The following is a 27170-nucleotide window of genomic DNA, read 5'->3' as shown; positions in this document are numbered from 1 at the left end:
ACATAGCTATATTTTTATCACACATAGCTATGTTTTCAAGTTTCAACAGCTCAATTTACTTTGATTGTTTTTGACGATTTAAAAATAATTGAAGTAACTTAAAACATAATTTTAAACGCTTAGAGATAATACTATGAAACTTAAAAATTATCGATGATTATAAGTCCAGTTGACAATAGTACAAAAAATATTTCATCAACTTGTTGCTCTCACGTTTGGGGCAGGTGTTGCAAATATTTTGGGGCTTTTTTGTTCCCAGCCTCCAATCATCGTGATTTTTTGCAAACCCTCATTATTTGATATAAGTATGAACATATAAATGTTTGCAGTTAGCTCCATGTCTGGAAGTTAGATATCTCAAAGATCAAAAAATGCTGGATCCGCCACTGATTACTTCGCGTTTATGGAGTAAATTGCTTAGCTTTATGTGAATAAAAATTTGAGCGAGTTGGCTAAAAAAAATTTCATGTAAAGCTTACTTTTACTTACAATTACCTAAAATCGCTGAGTAAAGGGGCTGTCCAATAATTACGTCAATAATTTCTGGCAATTTTTACCTCCCCTTGTCAATAACTTTTCATTTTTCCAGACCTCCTTTAAAAGTACGTCAATATTCAAATACCCCCACCTCCCTCATAAAAAAAAAACAATATTTTTACAACTTAAACAAAAAAGAGATTAAAAGTAAACTATTTATAGAACCATTTAAAATTACAAATGCTTTCTTTGAACAAAAAGTGAATGAAAGTAAAAGGTTTAGAAAAAAAGTTATTAAACTTTTAACTTAAGAACATATTTCCAGTTTTTAACTACTAAAACTTACACCGAACAAAAAAAAAAAGGATTGGTTCACAAAAATGTACCCGTCCAAATTATGAACATATTTTAAATTATTGCTACACTTCAATGTGCCAATCTTCCTCACTTTAACTTTAGACCTAATTCAATTTCACAGTAAAATCTAATTATTTCTAATGGAGCTTAGTATATCGAAAAACGCATTTAACAAATTGTATAAACCAGGGATTGGCAACTTATTGAGACAAGATCCAAAATTTGCAATTTTTAAAGTTTTAGTCTGCTGTACAAACAAAAAAGATTTATTCTTTTCATCACCCAAAATTACAGGTAAAAAATATAATGGGCATAAAACTAATTGTTTATACTCTAAGTTGAAATTCTTGTTTAGATTCTTCTTGGAATGCTTTTCTCAATCAAATTTTTGAATGTCATTCTTTGTTCTCTGATGTTCCAGAATCCAAAGGACTGGTTTGAATTTTCCGCAATGTTATCTTCTACGTCATCGTTACGGCGTTTGATAATGATTATGCAAGTACATGTTCTACATTATATTATTTAAATGTTTATACCAGGCGTCAGCAACCTGCGGCTTGCAAGCTTTGTGTGTTTCTTTCGATGTCAAAATGCCCCTCTTTAGCTCCATGCACAAATGTTAATATAATATTGAAATAAACATGTTGGTAGCACTTTAAAAACAGTATTTTTAAAGAGCTACCAACATCTTTATTTCAAACCTTTTTTCAAAGAGCCGCATCAACCGCAGGTTGCTCACCCCTGGTATTAATTTATTTGAATAATATAGTGTAGATCAAGTACTTACATAAATCTTTTTGTTTGCATAACAGACTAACCAACAACAACTTGTTGAAAAAATAATAGTGTTACGAGTAAACATCTCGTGTGTGCATATTTAGTTGTGTACGTGTCGGGTCTTTTTAAAGCACAACACGGTTTATATAAATTAAGAATATAAATAGCTTTATTAAAATACTGAAGGTTTAGCAAGTATGTAACACAGGACTGCAAACGCTGCCTAATTTTTCTTTTTTTAAATAACTAAATTTATTAAAAAAAGCAAAACTGTTAACATCAACTTGTCTTGACCCCGCCTCTCCCCCTGTCCACAGATGCCAAAAAAATTCAGACCCTTCCCTCTTCCCCTAGTTTGTTGACATAATTTATGGACAGCCCCAAAAGCAATTGCTTTTTTTATTCACCCAGCCTATTTAAACAAAAAAAAGCATGAAATTCTTCAAATAAAAGTAAAAAACACTCGTAAAATGCCTACTTACAAATATTATCTTATATCAAAAGTGTTGAGGAGTAAAAGTAAAGCAAATTATAAAAGAAAATTGCTTTTAAATATACGTTATATTAACAGACAGATTAATATTTTCAAAATTAGGTTTCATTTAAAAAAGAAAGATCAAGTTTCACTTTTGATTTTTAATTTATTTTCAATAAAAACTGCTATCAGTTTTATGTGATTATTTTTAATCGTAAATATCAAGTGTATATAAACTAAAATTATTATACACTATTAAAGAATTAATGGTGAATAATCCTAATTAACTAATGTATACTCATTATAATTATATTTTCAGAATGTAAACTTATTTTCAGAGCTTTTTTAGCTGCAACATTTATGCTAGCTGTAGCTATGTAACAGCAGTTTTTATAATTTTTTTGTTTAACAAGTTAAAAAAGTTCTTTAAGAAATCAGATGTCCATAAAACCACCCAACTTTTCTATACTATGGTACTATTTACCCATTTCTCAAAAAACTAATATTGCACGTAAATAAACATCAAAAGTTCATTGCTGCTGGTTTGCTTATATTTTGGTAGAATTAAACTTCTGCTAACAATTGCGAGATGCAAATGAAATTAGGAGACAGTGTTATAAGCCATATTGTTTTGAGCATCATAAAAAGTTGTAATCTAAAAGTTTGTAAACCATTTTCGACAGCGAACAATGGCAGCTATTACTTTATCTCATATATCGGTGTTCATGAATATGTAGCAGTCATTTGTAACATTGAATTAATCACAAATAACAGAACTGATATTTTTATATACAAATTTTAAAGAAGATTTTACTGCTGGACCTAGATGTACACACGTCCATTTTTTATTTTCTAAGATATATTCAAATTTTGGTTCTTGCAAAACTTTTTCTTCAGCTGCATTGTTTGCTCATTGATTTTAGTTTCCTTTAAAGAGTATAGATTTTTTGCTATGCCTTATTTTATCTCTATTGTATTTTTTTTTTCCATTACTTTTCATTAATAATATTATTTAATCAAAGTGGTAGGATAAATGTGGAGTGATACAGAAAACAGTAAAAATTCAATAAAACCATTTAGCCAAATGCACCAAAATTATTAATCAATAAAATAAAAAAAATTTCAGAATTGCAATCACCACATCTAGTATTTTATATGAAAAAATATATACTATAATTATAATATAATTTCCTTTTTAGTTGTATAGCAACGGAATAAACAAAGCTTGCTACGGAAAATTAAGAAAATTTGCTTGTACCACATTATTAAAAAATGATTTTTAATGGTGTAAGCTTTTTTTTATCTTCATAAAACTAACTTAAATTTCGTAAATTAAGATATATTATTTAAAAATTAATACTTGAAAAAATGATTTTTTCAATTTTTAATAGTGGTTTACCACCTTAAAATCATAGAATGTTTTTTAATTTTATATTTTGCATGAAGTTATTTTGCAATATATAAATTTTGAATCTTTATTATTGAAAGTTGCTCGCTATAGTAGTTTTATAACTATATGTATAGATAAATCTTTAATTAAATATAGTAATATAAGACATGACTTTGTTTAATATGGATATTCAGACTATTAAAAGTTGTGCAGCTTTTTACAAAGTAATGCAGCATTTATGGTGCTTTTAAAATGAATCAACCACATAGAATAATAAAGTATCGAATCAACCACGTAAAATATATTAAAGGAACTCTAAATCGGTATTGGCAAGTTCTTCACAATATGGCGTCAAGATTATAAAAAAATCACGAATGAAACAAAATACCCTGTTGTCTTTTTTGCTGTAAAGTAAATTGAAAGTAATTTTTTTTCCAGATTGTGGCATTGAAATCTGGTTTAATATATGTAAGTTGATTGAGTTTTGGGAAAAGTTACCATCTTCAAAGAAACCCAATTCAAAAAATTTTGTCAAAAATGCTGTTAAAGACAAACTTATTCTTTTAAAGTTTGAAGTTTTTAACTTTGTTGCTAGCATATTAGAGCCATATTTGTTGGTATGCCAAACTAACAAGCCAATGATTTCATTCATGTATAGTGGCTCGGAAAAAATTGTTACGGACCATACTGAGCTTGTTAGTGAAACAAGAAGTTATTGATAATTAGTCTACAAATCCAAATAAAGAAAGTTGACTTTCATAAAAAGTATAATCTACTTAAGGGAAATCAAATCAAACTAGGATTTGTAGCTGATTAAGATTAGCTTTTTTACGAAAGAAAGATATAACAACCAATGCTGGTATTTAAATGTTTTCATAAAGATTGCACTTACATGTATGTATATTTGATTGAAAAGTTCATGAAGCGATTTCCACTTGGTTTTATTATTGTACGCAATTCTCAGGTTCTTAATCGTAATGCAATGGTAGCAATGACTCCAGAAGATGCTGAGAAGAAGTGCGAATCTTTATTGAGCCACTTGATTAGCTTGAGGTATGTTTCATTAGCTTGAAGTCTTTTTTGATATGGCTACAAATCAATTTGCAGATTTCTTTAGAGAATTAAGAGTTTATCAAGATATCTTTCATGAATTCAATCGAGAAAGAGATAGGTAAGGCGACATCTATTTTAAAAAATGCAACCTAAATAAATATAAAGAGTTAGCATCAACTTTCAATATAATTTTGACATTGACTCATGGATAAACATCAGTTTAGAGAGGTTTTAGTATAAATGCCATTTAAATGAAAAATCTCTTACTACATGACGTGTAGATAAAGATCATATGTTATCAAATAATCTTCAGCCATCAAAATTACAAACAAAATTATCTTTAAAGTAAAACCCATGAAAGATATTGAAGCTACCAAGTCCAATCACAATTATAAAAAAGAAGCAAGTTAATAGGCGAAGAAAGTTGTTAGCGATAAAATAAAAGATGTTGAAACAAGACGAGATCAACTGAAGAAAACCAGTGTAATCTTGCAGTTTGAATTTGTAAAACTTGTTGAGCAAGATCTAGGGTTAATTTCTAAAACTAAAGCTATGAAACGAAAACGTACTTAGCCGACGTCAGGTATGCAAAAAATTTATTAGGATTTTTTGCAGATATGAAAGGGGCAATAATTATGAAAGTATTGCTTTATTAAGAGCATAGCTTTAGAGAATATTTTGAAGGATGGAGCAATTAAACTTTAATGTGAGTATACAGAAAATTTATGAGTTTGTGATTTTTTGGTTTCAAAGTTGCTTTTTAATACAAAAGAAATCATAGTTAATTTTTAATACAAAAGAAAAGTTAATTTATTACATTGTTATTGGTTTTTTAGGTTGATCATAGTAGGAACGTCGTTAAGAAATAAAAATTTAGTTTTAAAAAAATTATTATTTAAAAAAAATAAGTAGACAGTTTACACACGTTTACAGTTTACATCCGGTTGTTTTAACCTCCACCGGAAATAAGAATTTACTTCTCCTACAGTCGTTATTTGCATTCTTTTAATCAAAAATGTACTTTTTGAAATTGCATAGTATGAACTTGTAACTTTATGTATATAAATGTTAAACTTTACACAGTTGCCATATGCGTATAAGAATGTAAAATATGGTAGTTTTGCATGTTATGAATTGTTGATGTTGTGTTCACATCCTGTGAATGCGTGAGCAAATGATAAACAATCTAAAAGAGTATTATCGCTTGTATTGACAACAATCTGAAATAAAGCTGCAGATCAAAATTTGTTACATACTCTTTGATCTGCAGCTTTATTTTGTTTCAACGTTTTAAAAAAAATGTTGCCTTGAGGTTGTGTTCTAGTATATACATGATGCACCAAAAGACAGAATATCAGTATCAATAGAATAAATTATGACGGACTCAACGTTTTCAATCTCAAACGCTAGCTTAATAATACTCTGTATCACTGGGACAACAAATAATTTTGGAACCATTGTTTTGTAACTTCAATGCTAAAAAGCTAGCAAAATTTTCTTTATTTTTGTAGTTAGTTAGGAAAATATTTCTGATAACCATATATTCTGGCTATAATATTGAACTATTTTGGCAACCTTATATTTTCGCTATAACATTGACCCTGAAATATTTCAAAACTACTGCAGAGGCACCACTGATTTAAATCTTTTTTCTACAAATTGTATATAATACCACCTTGTGTCCACAAACTTCTGGAGCACAGAGTTTAGATAACAGAACCCTTAGAACCCAACCCATTGGATTTTATTCAGAAGAGAATCAAGAGGCTTTGAACAAAGAAATTTGAAAAAAGTGGCCAAAATTATTTTAATATTTACTCAAAGCTATTATTATTTTCGTACAAATACTATGTATGTCTAAAATTTTTTACAGTTTTTACCTGTAGTTTCAAAGTTTTTCACAGTTTTTACCTGTAGTTTCAAAGTTTTTTACAGTTTTTACCTGTAGTTTCAAAGTTTTTTACAGTTTTTACCTGTAGTTTCAAAGTTTTGTACAGTTTTTGAAAATAAAAAAATAAAAAACGGTTGGTAAAAACTGTGAAAAACTTTGAAACTACAGGTAAAAACTGTAAAAAACTTTGAAACTACAGGTAAAAACTGTAAAAAATTTTAGACATACATAGTATTTGTACGAAAATAATAATAGCTTTGAGTAAATATTAAAATAATTTTGGCCACTTTTTTGTATGGAACCGTCCCACTATGCCTCAGAATGATCAAAAAACGGCAATAGTGCAACATAAACGTTTGACAACACGCGTAAAAAAAATTTTTTTTTACGCGTATAGTCAAAAGTAACGTATCTTTGGCTTAAAGATTTCAAAATTTTAAAAGTTAAAATTTTAAAATCTTTAAGCCAAAACAAACTATTTTAATTTTTTTTATTGTGGTAAATTTTACTCCTCTAGCTAGCAAGCTAATAAAATGCTAAGAAATTTTAGGATCTACCTGCATTCTTTTTTGTATGTTTTATATTCAATTAAATGACAATAAAGGTCAAGTACTAAATTTTTTAGGTTTATATAAAAATATAGTTTTACTACTCTTATCTGCGGACAACTAAAACACTGATGCATATTTTGAAAAACTAATCTATTATTATCATTTTTTTTTTTTTGCGGACAATATAATATATACTATGACCGTATTATATATTTCCAATTAAAATAGAAATGAAAATTATAATAAAATAATGTCTGCATTTAAACGATTTTAATTCTCTGAAAATACATTAATAAAAAACTTATATATATTGGTAATTGTTAAACTTTTAACAGGTGAAGGATATTGTTCAAGGTCTAATAGTTGTTTTCCAATGAACAGTTTGTGTTTGACAAAAGAAATAGATGAAATCAATGGATCACTTCGAATGAGGAAATGGTTTGTTTGGTTCTTCATAACATTTAGCGTTGAAATTTTAGAAGAATGATTCAACTTGGCACTTCAAATTTCTTTGTTCAAAGCCTCTTGATTCTCTTCTGAATAAAATCCAATGGGTTGGGTTCTAAGGGTTCTGTTATCTAAACTCTGTGCTCCAGAAGTTTGTGGACACAAGGTGGTATTATATACAATTTGTAGAAAAAAGATTTAAATCAGTGGTGCCTCTGCAGTAGTTTTGAAATATTTCAGGGTCAATGTTATAGCCAAAATATAAGGTTGCCAAAATAGTTCAATATGCAGACACGAGTATTATTAAGCTAGCGTTTGAGATTGAAAACGTTGAGTCCGTCACAATTTATTCTATTGATACTGATATTCTGTCTTTTGGTGCATCATGTATATACTAGAACACAACCTCAAGGCAACATTTTTTTAAAAACGTTGAAACAAAATAAAGCTGCAGATCAAAGAGTATGTAACAAATTTTGATCTGCAGCTTTATTTCAGATTGTTGTCAATACAAGCGATAATACTCTTTTAGATTATTTATCATTTGCTCACGCATTCACAGGATATGAACACAACATCAACAATTCATAACATGCAAAACTACCATATTTTACATTCTTATACGCATATGGCAACTGTGTAAAGTTTAACATTTATATACATAAAGTTACAAGTTCATACTATGCAATTTCAAAAAGTACATTTTTGATTAAAAGAATGCAAATAACGACTGTAGGAGAAGTAAATTCTTATTTCCGGTGGAGGTTAAAACAACCGGATGTAAACTGTAAACGTGTGTAAACTGTCTACTTATTTTTTTTAAATAATAATTTTTTTAAAACTAAATTTTTATTTCTTAACGACGTTCCTTCTATGATCAACCTAAAAAACCAATAACAATGTAATAAATTAACTTTTCTTTTGTATTAAAAATTAACTATGATTTCTTTTGTATTAAAATACAACTTTCGCAATTCCAAAGTTCTTTCGTTTTAGTCTTCGTTCACGTAAAATCGATCGTTCCACAATTTTAACTAAACATCCAACGCAGATTTTTTTGTCTTTGTAGTTTAAAAATTTAATTATTATGGTTCTGTTAGACTTTTTTCCCCCGTCATGTGCGCCCGTTCAATTTTAACATTACCTTTAAATCCAAGTTTTGTCTTTAAACATTTTGAATCTTTTCCTCGCTCAATTGCCATGTTTCATTTTCGTCTTCTTCAATTCCCATAAACCTTAGGTTATTTCTTCTGTTCCTATCTTCCAACTCAGCTAATTTGTCTTTGACAAAAACGTTTGTTATATCATTTTGGTTTGATGTTGAATTTGACTTTTTTTTATTTCAGAAAGTTCTTAAACGATTGATTCATATTTCTCGCTAAGAAACTCCGCCGATTTCCTAAGTTCACTAGTTTCCTTTTTTAGTTTTGTATTTTCTTCTTGATGATTTGATAGCTTAATTTCCATTATATCAAACTTCTCCTAAAATATTTTCAATAAAGTATTCTCATGAATATCTAATAAGTCTTTAATTTGAGATACGGTAAATTTAGCCATTTTTAATTTAGTTTACAAAAGCACGTCCGTTGACTTCAAAAGTTTTTGCGTAATCAATGATTTCAATCAAATATCAATCAAATATTTTTAATTTTCCATTACAGGTGAAACCAATTGTTCATTACGATTTTTGACCATCCTGCCTTCTATTGTGGCAGAGTTACTACAATAATAAATATTGGCTGCAGGCAAGTTGATTTTGGAAATAACTATGGAGATGATGTAATGCAACGCATACTGATGATAGATGTTGTTGGTGTAGATTTAGAAGGCAGTGGCTAAAGTGATGTAGTTACTGGTGATAGTGGTAATGACGTTTGTGGAGGTAGTTAGATTATTTTATGAGTTTAGACTTTATTAATTGATAAAGTCTCATTCCCCAAGTTAACAATAAGCATATTATATTCAACTCCATAGTTCAATTTTTACCAACAATACAAAACATTATTTTGAAAAAAAGTACAAGGATACGTTTTAAGTTTACATATAGCAAGTTTCACTTCTGAAAGTTTTTGCCCACTTTCCAAAAAAAGAAAAAATATATTTTATGCAGTCAAAAATTCAACAATTTATCTATATATCTATATCTTTAACAGATTAAAGTTAAATGTATATATGTGTATAAATATATATACACATATATGTATATATATATATATATATACACATATATATTATCTTATTCAGAAAATGATCAACAAACATTATTGAATATTTGTATTATAATAATATTAATACTACAACATTATTGAATATTTGCAAAAAGTTTATTGAAAAAATTTTTATAAAACATATTTATATTTATTTCATTATATTAACTCTATTTCATTTTAACCTGTTATACTCTAATGTGTAAAATAAATATTCATAAATTAAACTTGATAACATATTTAAACTTAAATCTAAAATGCTGTTAATTTATTAATATATTTTTGTTTATATATTTATAAATATTTGAAATAAATTATCATACATTTGTTTTTGAATCAAAAACAATATCGATGCAAAATTAAAAGCAACAGGTTCGTGAAAATATTTTAAAATTGACAAAGAAAATTTTTTTTCTTTGTCAATTTTAAAATGAATATAATGATTATGTCATGTTTATACCACATTTACAAATGTAATGTGTTATGATTCGAAGCTTCTTTTCTTGCTTCAAATCATAACACGACATTTGATTAAAAAGGCAAATGAAACGATTTAAAAAAAGTAAAAATAAATGTTTTTTATATTACTAAAGTTTAAAGTTTCATAAGCTGTCATAATTCCATTCATTCTTGTAATACTCCATTCATTCTTGTAATGATACATTTGTTTAATATGAAGTTTAAGAAAAAGTTGTCGTTTTACCGTTTTGCTGTCGCCATTTTTAATGATTACACTTGAATATTATTGGCGAACCGTCAAAATACTATATTCTTAAATTATTATGAACGTTTTTATTTGTGTCAACGTATAAAGAATTTAAGTGTTTAAGTCTTGAGGTCGTTTTTTTGTTTGTTTACGAAACTACGAAACAAAAGGTTACAAGCATAGACCCGAAGCATTTCAATGTGGTTGAACTACCATCTGTTTTATACTTCCATAGTATGACACAATGGCTCGCATATATTTACAGAGTCAAGGTAGTCAACAAGTATTTTGATTTTCTTTTTTTTAATCGTTTACTTGGGTTACTTAAATTAAATTAAAAAGTATTTAAATTTTGGTCTCATGTAGTATGGTTAGTTAACTCTGAAAATAACATATTAATTTAATTACCTATGTGTAAATAAAACAATTAATATATAATACGTATTACTACTATGTATGATTTAGGACTATAATTACGTTGCACAAAGATTGAGTTTTGCCTCTCTAGATTGTAAAACTATCCCACCGTGCAGCGACGCTTTTTAGCAACGTTTTTTAAAGCCGAGGAAGAAGTTAACGTTAAAAGATGTTGGTTGTGCTGTGTTTAGAAAAAGTTTAATAAAAACTTTTAATAATAAACCATTGTTGTGCAGCCACAAAGATAATGTAAGGAAAAAGTCTTTCTGATAGTCCTCATTTTAGAAATTAAAAGTTGATCATTTAGTTGTATATATATTTATAAAAGATTTACAAAATTAAAAGGATGTTATTAATAACCTAAAAAAACGTAAAAATATAAAAGTTATATGACATAAAAATACTCGTATAAATATATGACATAAATATATCGTAATAAATATAGTTAAAAATAAAATGTTCATTGAAATTTTTAATTTAGGTCCGGATTTGAACTCCTTCTTTCTTTATTTATATACAAATTGACCTTGGCTAGCATTCCTTCAAATGAATCCAGTCGACTTAAACGCCAGTGATATCTTTGTTCAGCTTCGCGTTGACGTTGGGAGGAATAATTGGGAAGTATTTTTGAATTGTACTATAATTAAAAATTTAGCATTGACGGATAAAACAAAAATTTTCCTGACGTCACTATTATACTACTTTTTACGCCTTTTAATGTCTTTTTTTTAAAACGGTTTTGTTTTATGTAACTTTTACCAGGTTTTTTATAACCTGATGACGCTGACCACAATAGATCAGCGAAATATCGCTAACATATAAGTTTCTTAGCGAAATTTATTGTTGTGCATAAAATTATAGTAAGTTATAAAACATAAAAACAGCAGCGTACTAAGTAATTTTCTTTTTAAGTGATATTTCAGTATGATTTGTACAGATCATCAGACATAAAAATGCCAATTTGGCATTTTAAAATTGGCATTTTCCGTCTGATAACCAGGCCTTGTAAAGAAGCGTTACGCAGCTCGCATTTTGCTTGCGAAAAGGCGATTTGCCTACGCGTTCAGCAGTTTTGCGCTACGCAAAAACTTATATCTTTTAGAATATTTAAATTACCTTTTGATTGTCGTTAACGTGACGATTCAGAAGAAATAAAGTCATAAGTAAAAGCATTTAACCGCAATTGTAAACTTATAGATTTTTTTGTTAAAGAAATAGTTTGTTGAATAATTTTTTTGTTGTTGTTAAAAATTAGTTTAAAAAAATTAAGTGTTTTAAGTTTTATCTTAAGGTATTAAATATATAAATTTCTTTCAAATATAAAATTTATTTTTAGTCATAATAGTTTAAAAAATGCACGATTTATTTTGATGTAAATATTTTATTAATAAGATATTTTGTTTATTGTTAATTCAACAACGTAAAGTTTTAATGACATTCGTTTAATTTATGAAAATAAATTATGATCACGAATATGTTATCGGTAACTGATAAACAACAAAAAAAAACTCTTTCTTGTTTAAAAACATTATTAAAATGAGTTCACAAAATAAATAAGAAAAAATTTATTAACAGTTAATAAAATAACCAAAAACCAACTGTAAAATCATAAGAAAATAAACAAACATTATTTTACGTTTCATGAAAAAATATTTTTTTCAAAATAAAATTTAGTTCATATTTGAAAAAAATAATAAAAATGATTTTTTAAATAAGAACTTAGATTTTATTTGTAACTTTTGTAATAGTGAGAAAAAAACAAACTGTTTGTTAGACGATGTTTCGTCTGACTTTTTTTTTTCCCGTGAACTTTGGGAAGTCAGACGAGAAAACTTTGGTTTTTGCGCTAATGCAATTTATCATCCACCGGAACAAATATGTTCCTGCGGCTTTTCTTTGATCTTTATGAAATATCGTAATGTTTCAGGGGGTTTTATTTTAAAAATGCGCTAAAATTTATTTTATTAAAATTAAAGTGCTACTCAGAACCTATATGACAAGCGAAAAGGATGATTTAGAGTATGCATTTAAATAGTTTGTGAGTTATTTTGTATTAAATCTTAGAAGGATTACCAAAAATAATCTTTAATAGTTCTCAGCAATTGCGTAGATTGTTTCGTTTGCCAACCAACAGGCAGTGAAAAATCAATCGTGTTTCAATGTCTACCCTTTTTTACCTTCACTTTAAACTTGTTAAGAGAAAGACAAGCACCTGATAGTATTCGATATGAATATGTATTAAGATAATAAAGTTTTAGTTGTTTCTCCGCTTTTGAGTTGAATAAAAGGTCAAGAAAACATTCTTATCAAATCAAATCAAATCAAATTTATTCTGAATAAAAGATCTTACATCAAGGATATTTACAAATAGTAATGATACTAATCTCAAGTAAACACCTATCAAATTTAATAATAATAAATAGTGATAATAAAAAGAAAAGTATAGTCAGATAAAAGGTGATAATTGTAAGAAAAGGAAGAAATAATAGTAACTGTAAAATTTATATAACAATGTTAACCACAAAAATAATACCAACAACAATAATATAAATAATAACTATAAATAAAAACAATTTCAGCAATGATAACAGGTTAATAATAATATTAGTAATAATATAAAAATAATATTAGTAATAACTGATATTATAATTGTATAAAGTAAATACAAATTAAATTGATATTAATAATAATAAAATATGAATGATATATATATATATATATATATATATATATATATATATATATATATATATATATATATACATATATATTTATATATATATATATATACATATATATATATATATATATATATATATATATATATATATATATATATATATATATATATATATATATATATACACACATACATACACACACATACATATACATATGTATACATATACATATATACACATATACATACATATACACACACACATATACAAGTACACACACATATACATATAAACACACATATGCATACAACATACATACCCATATAAACATACATAAATACATACACATACCCACATATATACATACACACATATACACACATACACACGCACTTACATACATATATACAAATAGACACCTACATACATATGTACACACACATATACACGCGCATATACATACATACACATATACATACACACATATAGAATAATGTTATAATAATATTTATATCACATATAACAATACAAAAGCAATAATAATGACCCACAATAATTCCAACATTTTACAAACAGCATCTCTCCAAAAAAAAAAAGCATGAAGACAGGTTTTAAATTATATAAGTGATTTAAGGTGAAGAGGTAATTTATTCCAAGATTTTATGCATTGGTTTGTGATTGATTTATGACCGTACTTAACCGAAGAATGATTTGGGATAGATAATTTAAGGTTACATATACTCACTTAGTAAAAAGGGAATCAAAGTAGCTTCTATAAAGCATAATCAACAAAGAAAAAATATTGAAGATTATCAAACAGAGGTAATAATTATCATTGTTATACATTATTTTAGTTACCAAATAAAGTTTTTCATTTCTCTAGAGAAGGTCTAGTTTTTGCTTGGTAATTACCCTGAGAAATTTTTTTTTCTGAATTATTGTTCATAAATTTTGGAATTTTGATTTCATTTTTCTGTAGAAAACATGTAAAATATTTTTTAGTGAATGCAAATAATTAATCATTTATTGAGAAATTTTTATTGCTAAATGCATTTAGATTGAAATTGCATTGAAGATTAGAAATGCATTATTATATTTCATTAATTCTAAATTTGTTAAGCATTTATTATGAAATATTATATTATTCTGATATTGAATTTAGACATGCTTCAAGTAAATTTTTTTTTGGAACTGTGGAGTGTTGTTTATTGTTTAAAAGTATACTGTTTTTTTTTAGATAAATTATAATGAAGGAAATGTAATATTTTGTTCACCTGAAGCCATTCTAACAACTTACAAATCAATTGTCAATAACTCTGCCTTTAATCAGAAATTTGTTGCAGTTGCAATTGATGAAAGTCATTGTGCGAAAAAGTGGTAAGTGATTTTGTTATATAAATAAATTTTCTACGTAAAGTAAACATTGATATTAAAACTTTAATGTCAGAATTTCTTGTAATACATTAAATTAAATTAAAATTAAAAAAATTTTACTCATTGAAAGAAAAGATAAATGCATTACCTATAGCATTATATAAGTAAAATCTTGTGATTTACATGATTTTATTTATACCTTATTTGTCTGTGATTGTTATAGGGGATGTTCAAGTACACAATCAGATGCATTTCGGTCTCATTATAATAGACTCTCGAGTTGCTATCACTTGCCCCTAAAAGAATTCCAGTATTGGCATCAACAGCACCTGCAGCTAAAAGTACTGCTGACTTTATTATTGATAATCTTTGTATGCATAATTTGGTTATTATATCATCTACTCCAGAAAGAAGAAATATTAAATACAGCCTAATACATATTGACTCTAGAGATCCAGAGAAATTTTTCTACCCAGTTGTTCAACATATACTTTTGAATACTTATACAGCTAAAAGAACTTTAGTCTTTTCTACAACTATGACTAATGTGAGATCAATTTATTGGTATTTTCACAAAGAACTAGGAGAAAAATATAAAAGCTTTCTTGATAAACCATATGGTCAATTTCATCCCAAAACAGATGATGATTTTAATGATGTAAAATATAATAATACAAAGATCAAGCTTCAATTTGTTTGTTCAAAAATATTTTTTGATCAACCTTCATTTGTTTGTTCGAAAATATTCTACAATCCGTTTCTTCTGCTTTTGGTATAGATATCAATATTCTTTGTGAGTTTTCTTTAAGAATTTCATGACCTCTTGATATGGCATTTATATTTTTTTGTATTTTTGCTAATATTCTTTTTACATTTGTATGTAAAAAGAATATTAGTATGTAAAAAGAATATTATTTGTTATTTTTGAATGTTTTACAAATACAATGATAGTTATTTGAATAAGTTAGCTTTTCATTTATGATTTTTTCTATATTTAGGTCAGCCTCTGTTGTTTTTCCTTTATTATCCCATAGATTAATTTTCATAGAATCATCATCATAGGATGAATACTTTTGTGTGATATCATGAAGATATAAAATCCACATGTTTAACGAAGGAGGTAAGAAAACCTCAGAAGGTTTTCTTAAGACCTTTTTTTTGTTAATGGTATAATGTTTTTGTTTTATTTAAGCAACAAAACATCATGATCATTGCATTGAATATCAAACAACTTATTATCCATTTATTTAAAATTGGATACCATGCTGCAATAAAAGAGTTCACCGAAACTTATGAGTATATAAAAAGCAAAACAAAATGTTTGAATTGAATAAATTAAATTTGAAGTTAATCCGATTTTTTTGGCCACTACTTATGAGTAAGAAAAAAAAATGAATTTATTATTATTTTTATAAATCTCCAATCAGAAAAAACTTTAATAATGTGTCTTTTTTCAGTTGGAAAGTTAAAAATACGGGTTAACAAGATATATTTGACGTATCTTAAATTTGATAAAATTGTTGATAATTTGTTGAAAATAGTTGATAATTGGTTTTTAAAAAGTTTTTACCCCCGTCCTTAAACCTGCTAAGCGTAAATATTTTTCGCCATTATTAATTTTTTTAAATAACCAAAGTTTTCTCGTCTGACTTCCTGAAGTTCACGGGAAAAAAAGTCAGACAAATTATTGTCTAACTGTTTGTATGATTTTTAACGCGTTAATAAAATAGCTTTAATTATAATGCGGTACTTGAAAAGACGCGAGTGACGCAATATAACTTCTAACGATGCAAAATATATTTGATGAGTTGAGTTACTCAGAAATGCATTACGCGTTTTCGCTACGCAGCGAAATCTCGTAACAAGGCCTGGATAACGGTTTGTACAAGTCAAACCGAAATATCACTGAAAAGAAAATTAGTTAGTATATAAAATTTTAAATCAAAATATATTTTAAATATAGTTTAAATGCCTTTTTTTAACTGAATTTTTACTAAACTTAAATATTTATAAATATATCGTATTACAAGAATATGACTTATATATATATATATATATATATATATATATATATATATATATATATATATATATATATATATATATATATATATATATATATATTTATATATATACACCCTCGGTGTCCTCCCCCCCCCCCCCCCACTTTTTTTCTAAAGGACCTTTTTTTTTGTTTTTTTTTTAAAGAAAATTTTAGATATAGATGACTATTTTAGAAATTGACGATTGTACCCCTCAACTTCAAAACCCGTGTCATCGACCATGAGACCTCAAGTCCAGTAGGAAATACCTCTGTATGAGGAGTGGGAGTATATATATGTGTTTACTAATCCAAATTTTTTGTATTTATTAAATTCAAATATATTTATCAAAAGATTTAAAATTAAAGTTAAAGATAAAAATTATAACAAACCTCTTGTATTTTCTTCTCATATATGAGAGAAGACAAGTTTGTTAAGGAATAAGATCGATAATTTCCAAAACTTTCCATATACCTTTTTAAAGCAATTGCGTCATCAGGCTGAGTAAGCTCTTGTTGAGGATATTTATTGTTCTTGTCTCTACTTTGGTGACTTATTGTATTTGTGATTGACTTGCATTGGTCTTCTTGCTTATGAAAATCTGGAATGTTTATCAAAGAACTTGTAAGTTTTTTAGACAGTTGAGGCGAACTACCTTCAGACTTTGACTGACTTAAATTGTCACATTCAACATGAAATAAGTGTTTTTCATCAAACTGACTTTGTAAATTTGGACAGCTACACTTTCGAAGACTGCAGTACTTTTCTTTGTGTATTAAGTATAAACGAGGTGAGGTTTTTTTGTAATCTGGTGAGATATCATTTTCTTCAATTTCTTTTAGTTTGCTTTGTAAATACTCTTTGCAAAGTTCACTGTTTAACAGGTTTGAAATATCAAGTTGATTCTTATGAAAAAAAAAAATTATAAATTTAAAAACAATTTGTCCTCAATATTAGAAAAAAATAGCAGACAAAGTCAAAATAGAAAATAATATTTCAAAAATAATTTAGTTTTTAAACATACAACCAGAAATTGGAGTCATAAATTACAATTGAATTGTTTATTTCAGAAACTCGTCAACTATTTATGACTATAAATTATGAATGGCCAACTTTAGTCACACCATCATATGCAGAAACTTGTGAACTATCAAGCCTTCTCATGGGTTGCATTCTGTCTTGAAATTTACATTTAATGTAGAAACCCATCAAGTGAAATCACCAGGGATGCGGAATCGCAAAAAGGACTCCGGATTTGAAAGTTGCAAAAAGATTATTTTATCCTAGTATTTGGTATCCAGGAGCTCTAAAAATATAAATAAGTGTTTGGACTACTAATTGGAAAAAAATTAAGACTATTAGGTTAGAGGAACAATCATTTTTTGGGCCCGGAGTCCTTAAGTATAATGGTGGCAAGGACTCCGGAACTCCGGGCTTAAAAATAAGAAGTTTCAAGTCATTAAATCTCATGAATTTTTTTCCTATAGCAGATCATAAGTCAACAAACATGTTTAAAGTTTCTGGACACTACAGACTTGGAAAAAGTAGAGATATAAAGCCGGAGTTCTTTTGGGACTCCGCATCCCTGGAAATCACATAGTGGCCTTCTGCAGTAAATTTTGTGTTTGTCTTGTTTCATTCTCATATTTAAGTATAAATGGTGCCACATTTCCTAACTATCCCTTTCCATGTTCCTGACAGCTTTGTTGTGAGTGAGAAGTATTTACAGTTTTTGTGGTTAATATTATTGTTTAGTAGTGAAATTATTATTAGTTTTCAAGAGACATTAAACAAATTGCTATTTTATAATTTCAATAATATTAACCACAAAAACTGTAAATAAACAATTTGCTATTTTTATTAATGCTTTATTTTTGTTTAACCATCTGATTGTAAGTCTTCTTATTTACAAATATTTACTATTTTTACATAAAACTATTAACCATAACCATTACCAGGAAGTGATTAATGGTTGTGAATTATAAAATTTACAACCATTATTCACTCCCAAACGGATTATAAAATATGCTTCTAAGCAAACACATAGAGATATTATTTCAAATATAAAACTCTAATTGTACCCTAGAGGCTTAAAAAAGTGATTTACAGTACTTTTACTTAGTATTTTAAAAGTCTTAAAATGGTTTAAAAAATGCACAGTGAAAATAGTTCTGATGATGAACTTGAAACAAAAAGAAAATGAGGTGTTGTAAATTAACATATGTATAAACACAATTTCATTAAAAAAGCAAGAGTAAACAGTAAAGAATACACAAACAACAAAAGTGACTTTGTTTCTGGTAAATTTACCAGAATTTATCCGCATTTTCAGAGACAGTTACACACTAGCTCTGATGAGCTAGTGTGTAACTGCCCCTAAATTTTTAGGGGCAGTTACACACTATATATGCAGTTTGCATATTGATCTGAAACAAAAAATGCAATCTGGAATAGCTTTTATTGGTTGAAAACTAAAAATGAACAAGATTTACATTTATAAACATTAATAGAAAATAGGTCAAGTGTCAAAAAAGTCAAGTGTAGAAAAAAGAAAAACTCAGAATCTGAGTTTGGATTAAACATGAAGCAGTATCATCTGAGATGATACTGCTTTATGTTTAATCCAAACCTCACAAATAAAAGGTATTTTTGTACAATGTGAGAATCAATGGTAAATTTCATTCAGTTTGCAAAAAAGTTTTTTTTATAATGCTGGTGTTTCTCATGATCAAGTTATGCAGCCTATTTCTGCAGAATCAAATATATGTTGATGAGAGGCAAGTGTAGTGAAAATGCAATTGATGGCGATACATTTGTGTTGATCCATGAACATATTTCAAAATTTCAAATGAGGAAACACATTATAGTGCATATTTAGATGCAGAGTTGAATATTTCCAATGGACCACCCTGAGTTGAGAGAAAGTAAAATTTTAGTTTTTACTGCATACTTTTAAGAAAACTTTAGTTTATTATTTGGGCAGCCATAAGTCAATGTTTGTAGTAAGTGTGAGAACTTTAAATCAAAACTAATAGACTCCTGTCTACGTGACAATGTAAAGCGTAGCTTAGTTGCTAAACAAATGATACACATGCTTAGTTTTATAGAAAACAAAAGGAACAACATATAGGTAATATGCTTTTTTATTTACAACTAACTGCTTTTCAAAACCAACATTATAGTTCCAAAAATTAAAAAAAGCACACTTAATGGGTTTCTGATATAAACGATTCAATTATACTGTTCAATAATTCTTTTAAATCTAGAAATTCTAAACTTTTTTAAAATACTAATAAAAACAAGTATTAAAACAAATTAACCATAACATTAGAAAAAATTTAATTTTAGAATTATATTGAGTAAAAAAGTTAATTTTAGAATTATATGGAGTAAATTTAGTATTATATTAGGTATTAAGTAAATTTAGTATTATATTGAGTAAGTTTATAACAATTATTTAGTAGAGGTGATTTTTAATGGCAACATTCATTGTGTTTTGAAACATTGTAAAACTAATAACAACATGGCTGCATTCATACAATCATTATATTTTATATCTGCTTTACAATTTAAGAATAATTCAAGCAATCCTAAAACAGTTGTTGCAGCTCAAATTATTTATTTGTAATAGCTTTATTTTGCTATTCTGCAAAATAGAAAATCACTCAATATTTTCTGTTGCTCTGCAATTTTAGAAATGTTAGCAACCTTAAGAATATAATTACATTATAGTGTATTAACACAATAAACATTTGAATAATATACCAGTTTTCATAAATAAAATTTTTTTATTACTTGGGCTACAAATAATTCATATTTTATGAACAACTCCTAGCTGTAGCACTCAAGAAACTTGATAAAGCATATATAATTATGGTTCGTATTATGATTAATAAAATTATGCATGCATTATGATTATTATTAAAATTATGTATTATGATTAATAAAAAAATCTCTTAATATAAACCTCTTTTTAAATATTACCAAATTATCATTTTATCAACTTCACCAATGCTTTTCTTATGATTATCTGTAACAACCATATATAAAATAGTATATAAGACAATTATTTGAGAATTATTCAGATCGCAGTTAATTATGTAAACAAACATTTTAAAATATAATAAATTATACAAATTAATCATTCATTCTAATTACTTATTAGAAAATTATTAGTAATAATAAAAACTTTAACTATTAAAAAATATATACTTAATAAACCTCATTCAATTCCATTTCACTAAGTGGTAAAGCTAGATTTGTTAAAGAACGAGCTTGATAATTTCCTATATTCTTATTGCTTCTTTTTAAAGAAAATGGGATACTGGGCTGAGTAAATTCTCTTTGAATATATTTTTTAGTTGCAGTCTTACTTCTGTGGTTGATTGCAGTTGTCATTTGTTTGTGTTGATGTTCATTGTTTTGGCAATCATTAGAGTCGATTGAACATTTTTTAGATAATATTGGGGAACTATTTGCAGATTTTGACTCACTTGATTCTTCATGTTTATTAGTATTAAATTGTTCTTCATTTACTGGACTTAATAAATTAGGACAGCTAGACTTTCGAAAATCACGATTTGAATAGCGTAATGAAACTAAAGGCAAATGCAATGTACTTTTTTTGTATGCTTCTGGTGAACCTTTTTTCTCCTCATTTTTACACTGAAGGCTTCGTCTTTCACTTTCTCTTTGTCTGCTTTGTAAATATTGCCTACAAAGTGCGTTGTTAGACTGATTTGAAATGCCAAGTTGCTAAACAAATAATAAGAAAAACATAATGCAGAAATATATAAGCAATACATAAATGCAGAAATATATAAACAATAAATAAATCAAAAAAATATTGCTTAATTGTATCAGGTAATGGTAACCAATCAATAAAAAATATTGTTATTTTGATTCAAAATTTTTTAAGAGTTTACGAATATCGAGATCTCTAATAAAAAAACCAAGAAAAGGAAAAGTATCTGTTAACATTTTGACAAAAAAGTACATTTAAATAATTTTTTCAGTATATTTAACATCTTTAAAATCAAATAATTTAGTCAGAAATAAAAATTAAGACTCAAAGAAAAATAATTTCAGAAATTAGATTTAAGAAACTAATAACTGATCTGGTGAAAAAAATATATAAAAAATAATAAATATAACAGTTAAAAGCAACTTTGAAAAAACATACAACTCTGAATGATAAAATGGTAAAAAAAAAAACATCCTTTATTTCAAAGGATAATCAAAAATGTAACTATTAGTAGTCAATTTTTGCAGTGTGTAAAGGAGGTGGGTTGGGTGCCTGCACCCACCCCACTAAAGCATTTCACATTTTAGCAAATTTTATGTTGCAAGTTCATGACGATGTCTAATGAAGTGTAAAGTATGTGGCAATATTGATTTGTATCAATAATTACTTGAAAAAAAAATAAATTGAAATATCTATCACTAAATATTGGAACATGCAAGTTATACTCTTTTTTTCTACGCTTTGTATAATTTTTATTCATTTTTTTTCCATAGTTTTAACTTTTTTTATTGTTTCAGCTACAGTTTTTACTCTTTAGTGCAGAAAAACTCAATGTCTTGTTGATAATGTTTTGGAGAACATATCTGATTTCAAAACTAGAATTGGCACAAATTGCTTTCACATTAAATCATTGAAATTGGCTTGTTTTACATTGAATTACTCATTGCTGCTTACTTGCTATGGTTGCATTGCCTAAGACTTAGGCAATGCAACCATAACAAGTAAGCAGCAACAAGTAATTCAATGTAAAACAAGCCAATTTCCATGATTCAATAGTACCTAAAAGTACTATTTTTGTGTTTTGCTTAAAAAGTTAAACTATAAACTATAAACTATAAACATGTTTCATAACCCCATATAACTATAAACATGTTTCATAACCCCATAATGGTGTAATGAAAGATGTTTATAGCCTAACTTTTTAAGCAAAACACAAAAAAAGTACTTTTATGTAGCTGCTGCCTAAGCTTGAGGTTCTTATAGGCAGTGAAAATTGCATTGCATAATGCATCAGCTATTTTCATCATACTCTGATAGCATAACATGTTCATATTAGACCTCATAAAAAATAAAAAATTTTTATGTTTTAAATTTTTGCTTGTTTGTTTCCTTTTAAAATAGCAGTTAATTAAACCTCTAGCATACATATGAAGAGCTGGTGTATGTCAGCATGGACATCTGTTCAGTGTACAACAGTATAAAGTTAAACACCAAAATGATGTTCATAATACTACTATTAAAATAAAAATTAACAACAAACTTTTGTTAATTTCGATGTTAGTTTTGAAAACCATAAAAATTTTGATAAAGATTTGCATAATATTTATACATTTATTTGCATAATATGTTTATAATACGTTTGAAAAAACTTTTCGGCAAAAAATTATTTTATAACGTTTCTGAAGATTTCTCACATCAGATGATTCTCTACCATCTGTTAATTTTCTTTGTTAATTCAGCACCACCAATTTCACAGTGCATAGGAGGATATAGGGTAAAGCTAGCACATTAAGATGGACAAAAATCAGTCATAAAACTGAGGAAAATGTAGGTAAACATAAACTTCATATGTAAAAATTAAAAAACAAATGAATGTAATTATTGACAAATATTTTTAATCTTCCGTAAATCGGAACTATTTGGAAAGTACAAGGCTTAAAAAAAGTATTTGCTTAAACTAGTTGCTATATAAATATTCTTTTAATTAAGTAGTTATGTTTTCAATATTTTTATCGAACTACTTCTCTGTTGTTATAATAAAATAGTAATAGGGGTTGTATTTATCCATATTGGGTTAAAACTTGCGAGTAAAGCAAGCATATTTTTTAGTTTGAAAAAATTACTTGACTAGCTTTATTTCTGAGAAACAAATAAAGAAACAATAATAATTTAAAGACCTTTTAATAAAAATATATATCAATTCGAAAATTTAAATTTGACATTGTATTTAAAATATAACAAAATATTTTGAGGGGCTATTTGGAAATTCCATCTCAATAGTTTCTATTAATTGTGAACTTAAAAATTTTGTATTTTTTTGCTGAAATATTATCAAACGTTTTTGGTAAAATAAACAATATTTGCCACAGAAAAAAAAAAAAAAAGTCCTCAATTTTTAATTTGGGCAGCGCCCACATAAGGTCAACTCTGTCGAAAATGGTCTAGAATAGCCCCTATATATATATATATATATATATATATATACATATATATATATATATATATATATATATATATATATATATATGTTTTATGCATATTATATATATATACTATAGCATATAATAAATAGTCAGAGAATACAAAAAAAGCATTAGATGTGTCAGGAATGGAAAAGTATACAAAGCATATAACAATTATAATAAAGACCATTAGCAAAAGGCTGTTTATTTCATGCAAAGCAATATATGACAAATGTTTCACCTAATGGCATTATCAACTATGATGAGACAACTATATTAAGAAACATATTATTTTAAAATATAATAAACTATAAAAATTAATTATTCATTTTAATTACTTATTAGAAAATTATTAGTAATAATAAAAACTTTAACTATTAAAAAATATATACTTAATAAACCTCATTCAACTCCATTTCACTAAGTGGTAAAGCAAGATTTGTTAAAGAATGAGCTTGATTATTTCCTATATTCTCATTGCTTCTTCTTAATGAAAATGGGATACTGGGCTGAGTAAATTCTCTTTGAATATATTTTTTAGTTGCAGTCTTACTTCTGTGGTTGATTGCAGTTATCATTTGTTTGTGTTGATGTTCATTGTTTTGGCAATCATTAGAGTCGATTGAACATTTTTTAGATAATATTGGGGAACTATTTGCAGATTTTGACTCACTTGATTCTTTATGTTTATTAGTATTAAATTGTTCTTCATTTACTGGACTTAATAAATTAGGACAGCTAGACTTTCGAAAATCACGATTTGAATAGCGTAATGAAACTAAAGGCAAATGCAATGTACTTTTTTTGTATGCTTCTGGTGAACCTTTTTTCTCCTCATTTTTACACTGAAGGCTTCGTCTTTCACTTTCTCTTTGTCTGCTTTGTAAATATTGCCTACGAAGTTCGTTGTTAGACTGATTTGAAATGCCAAGTTGCTAAACAAATAATAAGAAAAACATAATTCAGAAATATATAAGCAATACACAAATACAGAAAACAATAAATAAATCAAAAAAATATTGCTTAGTTGTATCAGGTAATGGTAACCAATCGATAAAAAATATTGTTATTTTGATTCAAAATTTTTTAAGAGTTTACTAATATTGAGATCTCTAATAAAGAAACCAAGAAAAGAAAAAGCATCTGTTAATATTTTGACAAAAAAGTACATTTAAATATTTTTTTCAGTTTATTTAACTTCTTTAAAATCAAATAATTTAGTCAGAAATAAAAATTTAGACTGAAAGAAAAATAATTTCAGAAATTAAATTTGAGAAGCTAATAACTCACTGTTAGAAAATTTTAGGGTGTATCATTGATGAAAACACCCGAAAAAATCTTTTTGAGGGGTGATAGTACATACCAATGTGATATCATTCCAAGTATTTTTAAAATCCAGGATTGGCGTCCATGAGAGAAATTTGCATTTCAATGTTTTCTTATAATAGTCATAATTAAAACCCATATTCTTGATTAAAAAACTTTATAGAACACTGTTTTTTTCTGTATTTCATTCAAAAATTATACATTTTGCAAAAATAGCAAAGCAACACATGAATAAAAAAGACTTTTATAGACTACTTTCAGAAAATAAATTAAAAATAAGCTTCTATTCTACTCTATCAAATTTTTTCTTCTTTATGTTTGGAATGCCATTACACTAAATAAAAATGCTTACTGTTTAAGTCAACAACACAGTTAAGTAAATGCTTTCCATATTCTGGGTGAGTTGTCTGCCTCGTGAACCGTTGCCAGTGAGGCTTAAAATTTGAATGAAGTGTCTCTGTGGCTTGTTCACTATAATGGCCAAGACCTTTATGGTTCTGAGAGATAAATTGAGACACATGGAAGAATACAGCATGAACCTTTGGTGTGATGGTTGCAGGAAGATCATGTTATGAACTTCTGAAGTTTTCAATGTGTTCTTGGTAATTTTTATCAAGCTGCATTCCAAAACAAGCCACGACCACCTTTTCAAACTTTCTGAATGTATCAATGAATGGAAATGCTGCAAATGCAGCTGCATCTTCAGCCTTTTCCTGAAGAATGTCCACATTTTTCAACAGCTTTTTGGCAGTGGTTTCCTTGAAAATGTCCACTATGGAAGGGCTGCAGAGGGATGTTTAATGCCTCAGGTCAAGTCTTGCATTCTGGCCAAATGTTGGCCAAGTTTTTGTAGAGATGGTTGACAACACCAAGAAGCAAGTAAAGTTCCATGGGTGGGATTGCATCCAGAATGAGGGACTCATCTGTAAAGTTCAACAAAGGTGAGTGAATGAAATTTCCAAATTGTTTAGCTTTTTTCAAATCATTTCCATGAGCAATGAATTCTTGGTGTGCCTTTTTAATGCCTCCAAATGTTCTCAAAGAACCACATAGTCCAAGTTTTGAAGAATCAGCAACAACCAACAACATGGATGTTTACTGGCATGGGATTGAATTCCACAGATGATATTTGCAACTTTCATGTCACAAGACAAAACAAAGTGAATTGAGTTTGACTGTGTCAGTTTCAAAAGGTTTTGTATGTTTTCATATGTTTATGGCATTACTTCAGAGATAGCAATTAAAAGCTGTTTTTTTACTGCGGAGTCTTTGAAGGAAGAGCTGCAAAGCTTTGGTGATTTTAAGACTGGACTTGTTGGTTCTGGAGTTGTCTCTAGAACACCCAGACTCATCTTAAGAAAGTCTCCACCCCCATCAATTCCAATCTTAACAAGAGGCTGATCAGTAACATTTTCTGCAGATAACACAAACTGCAGTAGGCTGGCAACATCCTTGCAATGTACAACTTCTCTGATTGTATCACAATTGGAAAATTTCACTTTTGAAACAGTGAAGTAGTTATTGAGCAACTTTCCTTGTTCTGAAAATTTTTTAGCAAAGTAAGGCTCAACAACTCTTTGAGGGCTGATGAAGTTTAGTGTTGATGCAAGTTGTTTCATGCAATTGTTGGATAACCCTGTATTAAGCTGAACTTTCACCAAGCTTTCAGCAGGAAAAGTTGAGTTGGTGCTGCTTTTCCTAAAACAAAATTAAATATTTTTTTAAAAATTGAATGGTGGATGAATATTGGTTTTCTAAGGCATAAACAAGAAAATAATAATTTCTAAATTAAT

The 27170-nt window shown here is 27.3% G+C and overlaps 1 protein-coding gene and 1 long non-coding RNA gene across 2 annotated transcripts in view; one reads left to right on the top strand and one right to left on the bottom strand.

The window, feature by feature from the left end:
* Nucleotides 1–11047: 11047 nt before the first annotated feature.
* Nucleotides 11048–27170, bottom strand: part of LOC100205776 (uncharacterized) — a 36020-nt gene continuing 19897 nt past the window's right edge. The window contains exons 3-6 of the mRNA XM_065795561.1: nucleotides 24453–24986; nucleotides 21067–21600; nucleotides 17238–17750; nucleotides 11048–11385 (exon numbers count right to left, since the gene is read on the bottom strand). Of these exons, the coding sequence (XP_065651633.1) occupies nucleotides 11221–11385; nucleotides 17238–17750; nucleotides 21067–21600; nucleotides 24453–24986 (1746 nt within the window). The 3' untranslated portion in view covers nucleotides 11048–11220. The remainder of the gene's footprint in view (nucleotides 11386–17237; nucleotides 17751–21066; nucleotides 21601–24452; nucleotides 24987–27170) is intronic.
* On the top strand, nucleotides 13596–15701 carry LOC136079592 (uncharacterized). The gene is made up of 3 exons (XR_010638055.1): nucleotides 13596–14251; nucleotides 14667–14806; nucleotides 15027–15701. It is a non-coding gene; the product is annotated as an uncharacterized LOC136079592 (long non-coding RNA).

This window comes from Hydra vulgaris, chromosome 04 (genome assembly GCF_038396675.1).
Source record: "Hydra vulgaris chromosome 04, alternate assembly HydraT2T_AEP".
NCBI classification, from domain to species: Eukaryota; Metazoa; Cnidaria; class Hydrozoa; order Anthoathecata; family Hydridae; genus Hydra; species Hydra vulgaris.
The sequence above is the reverse complement of the archived record's forward strand: the minus strand, read 5'-3'. Positions and strand labels throughout refer to the sequence as shown.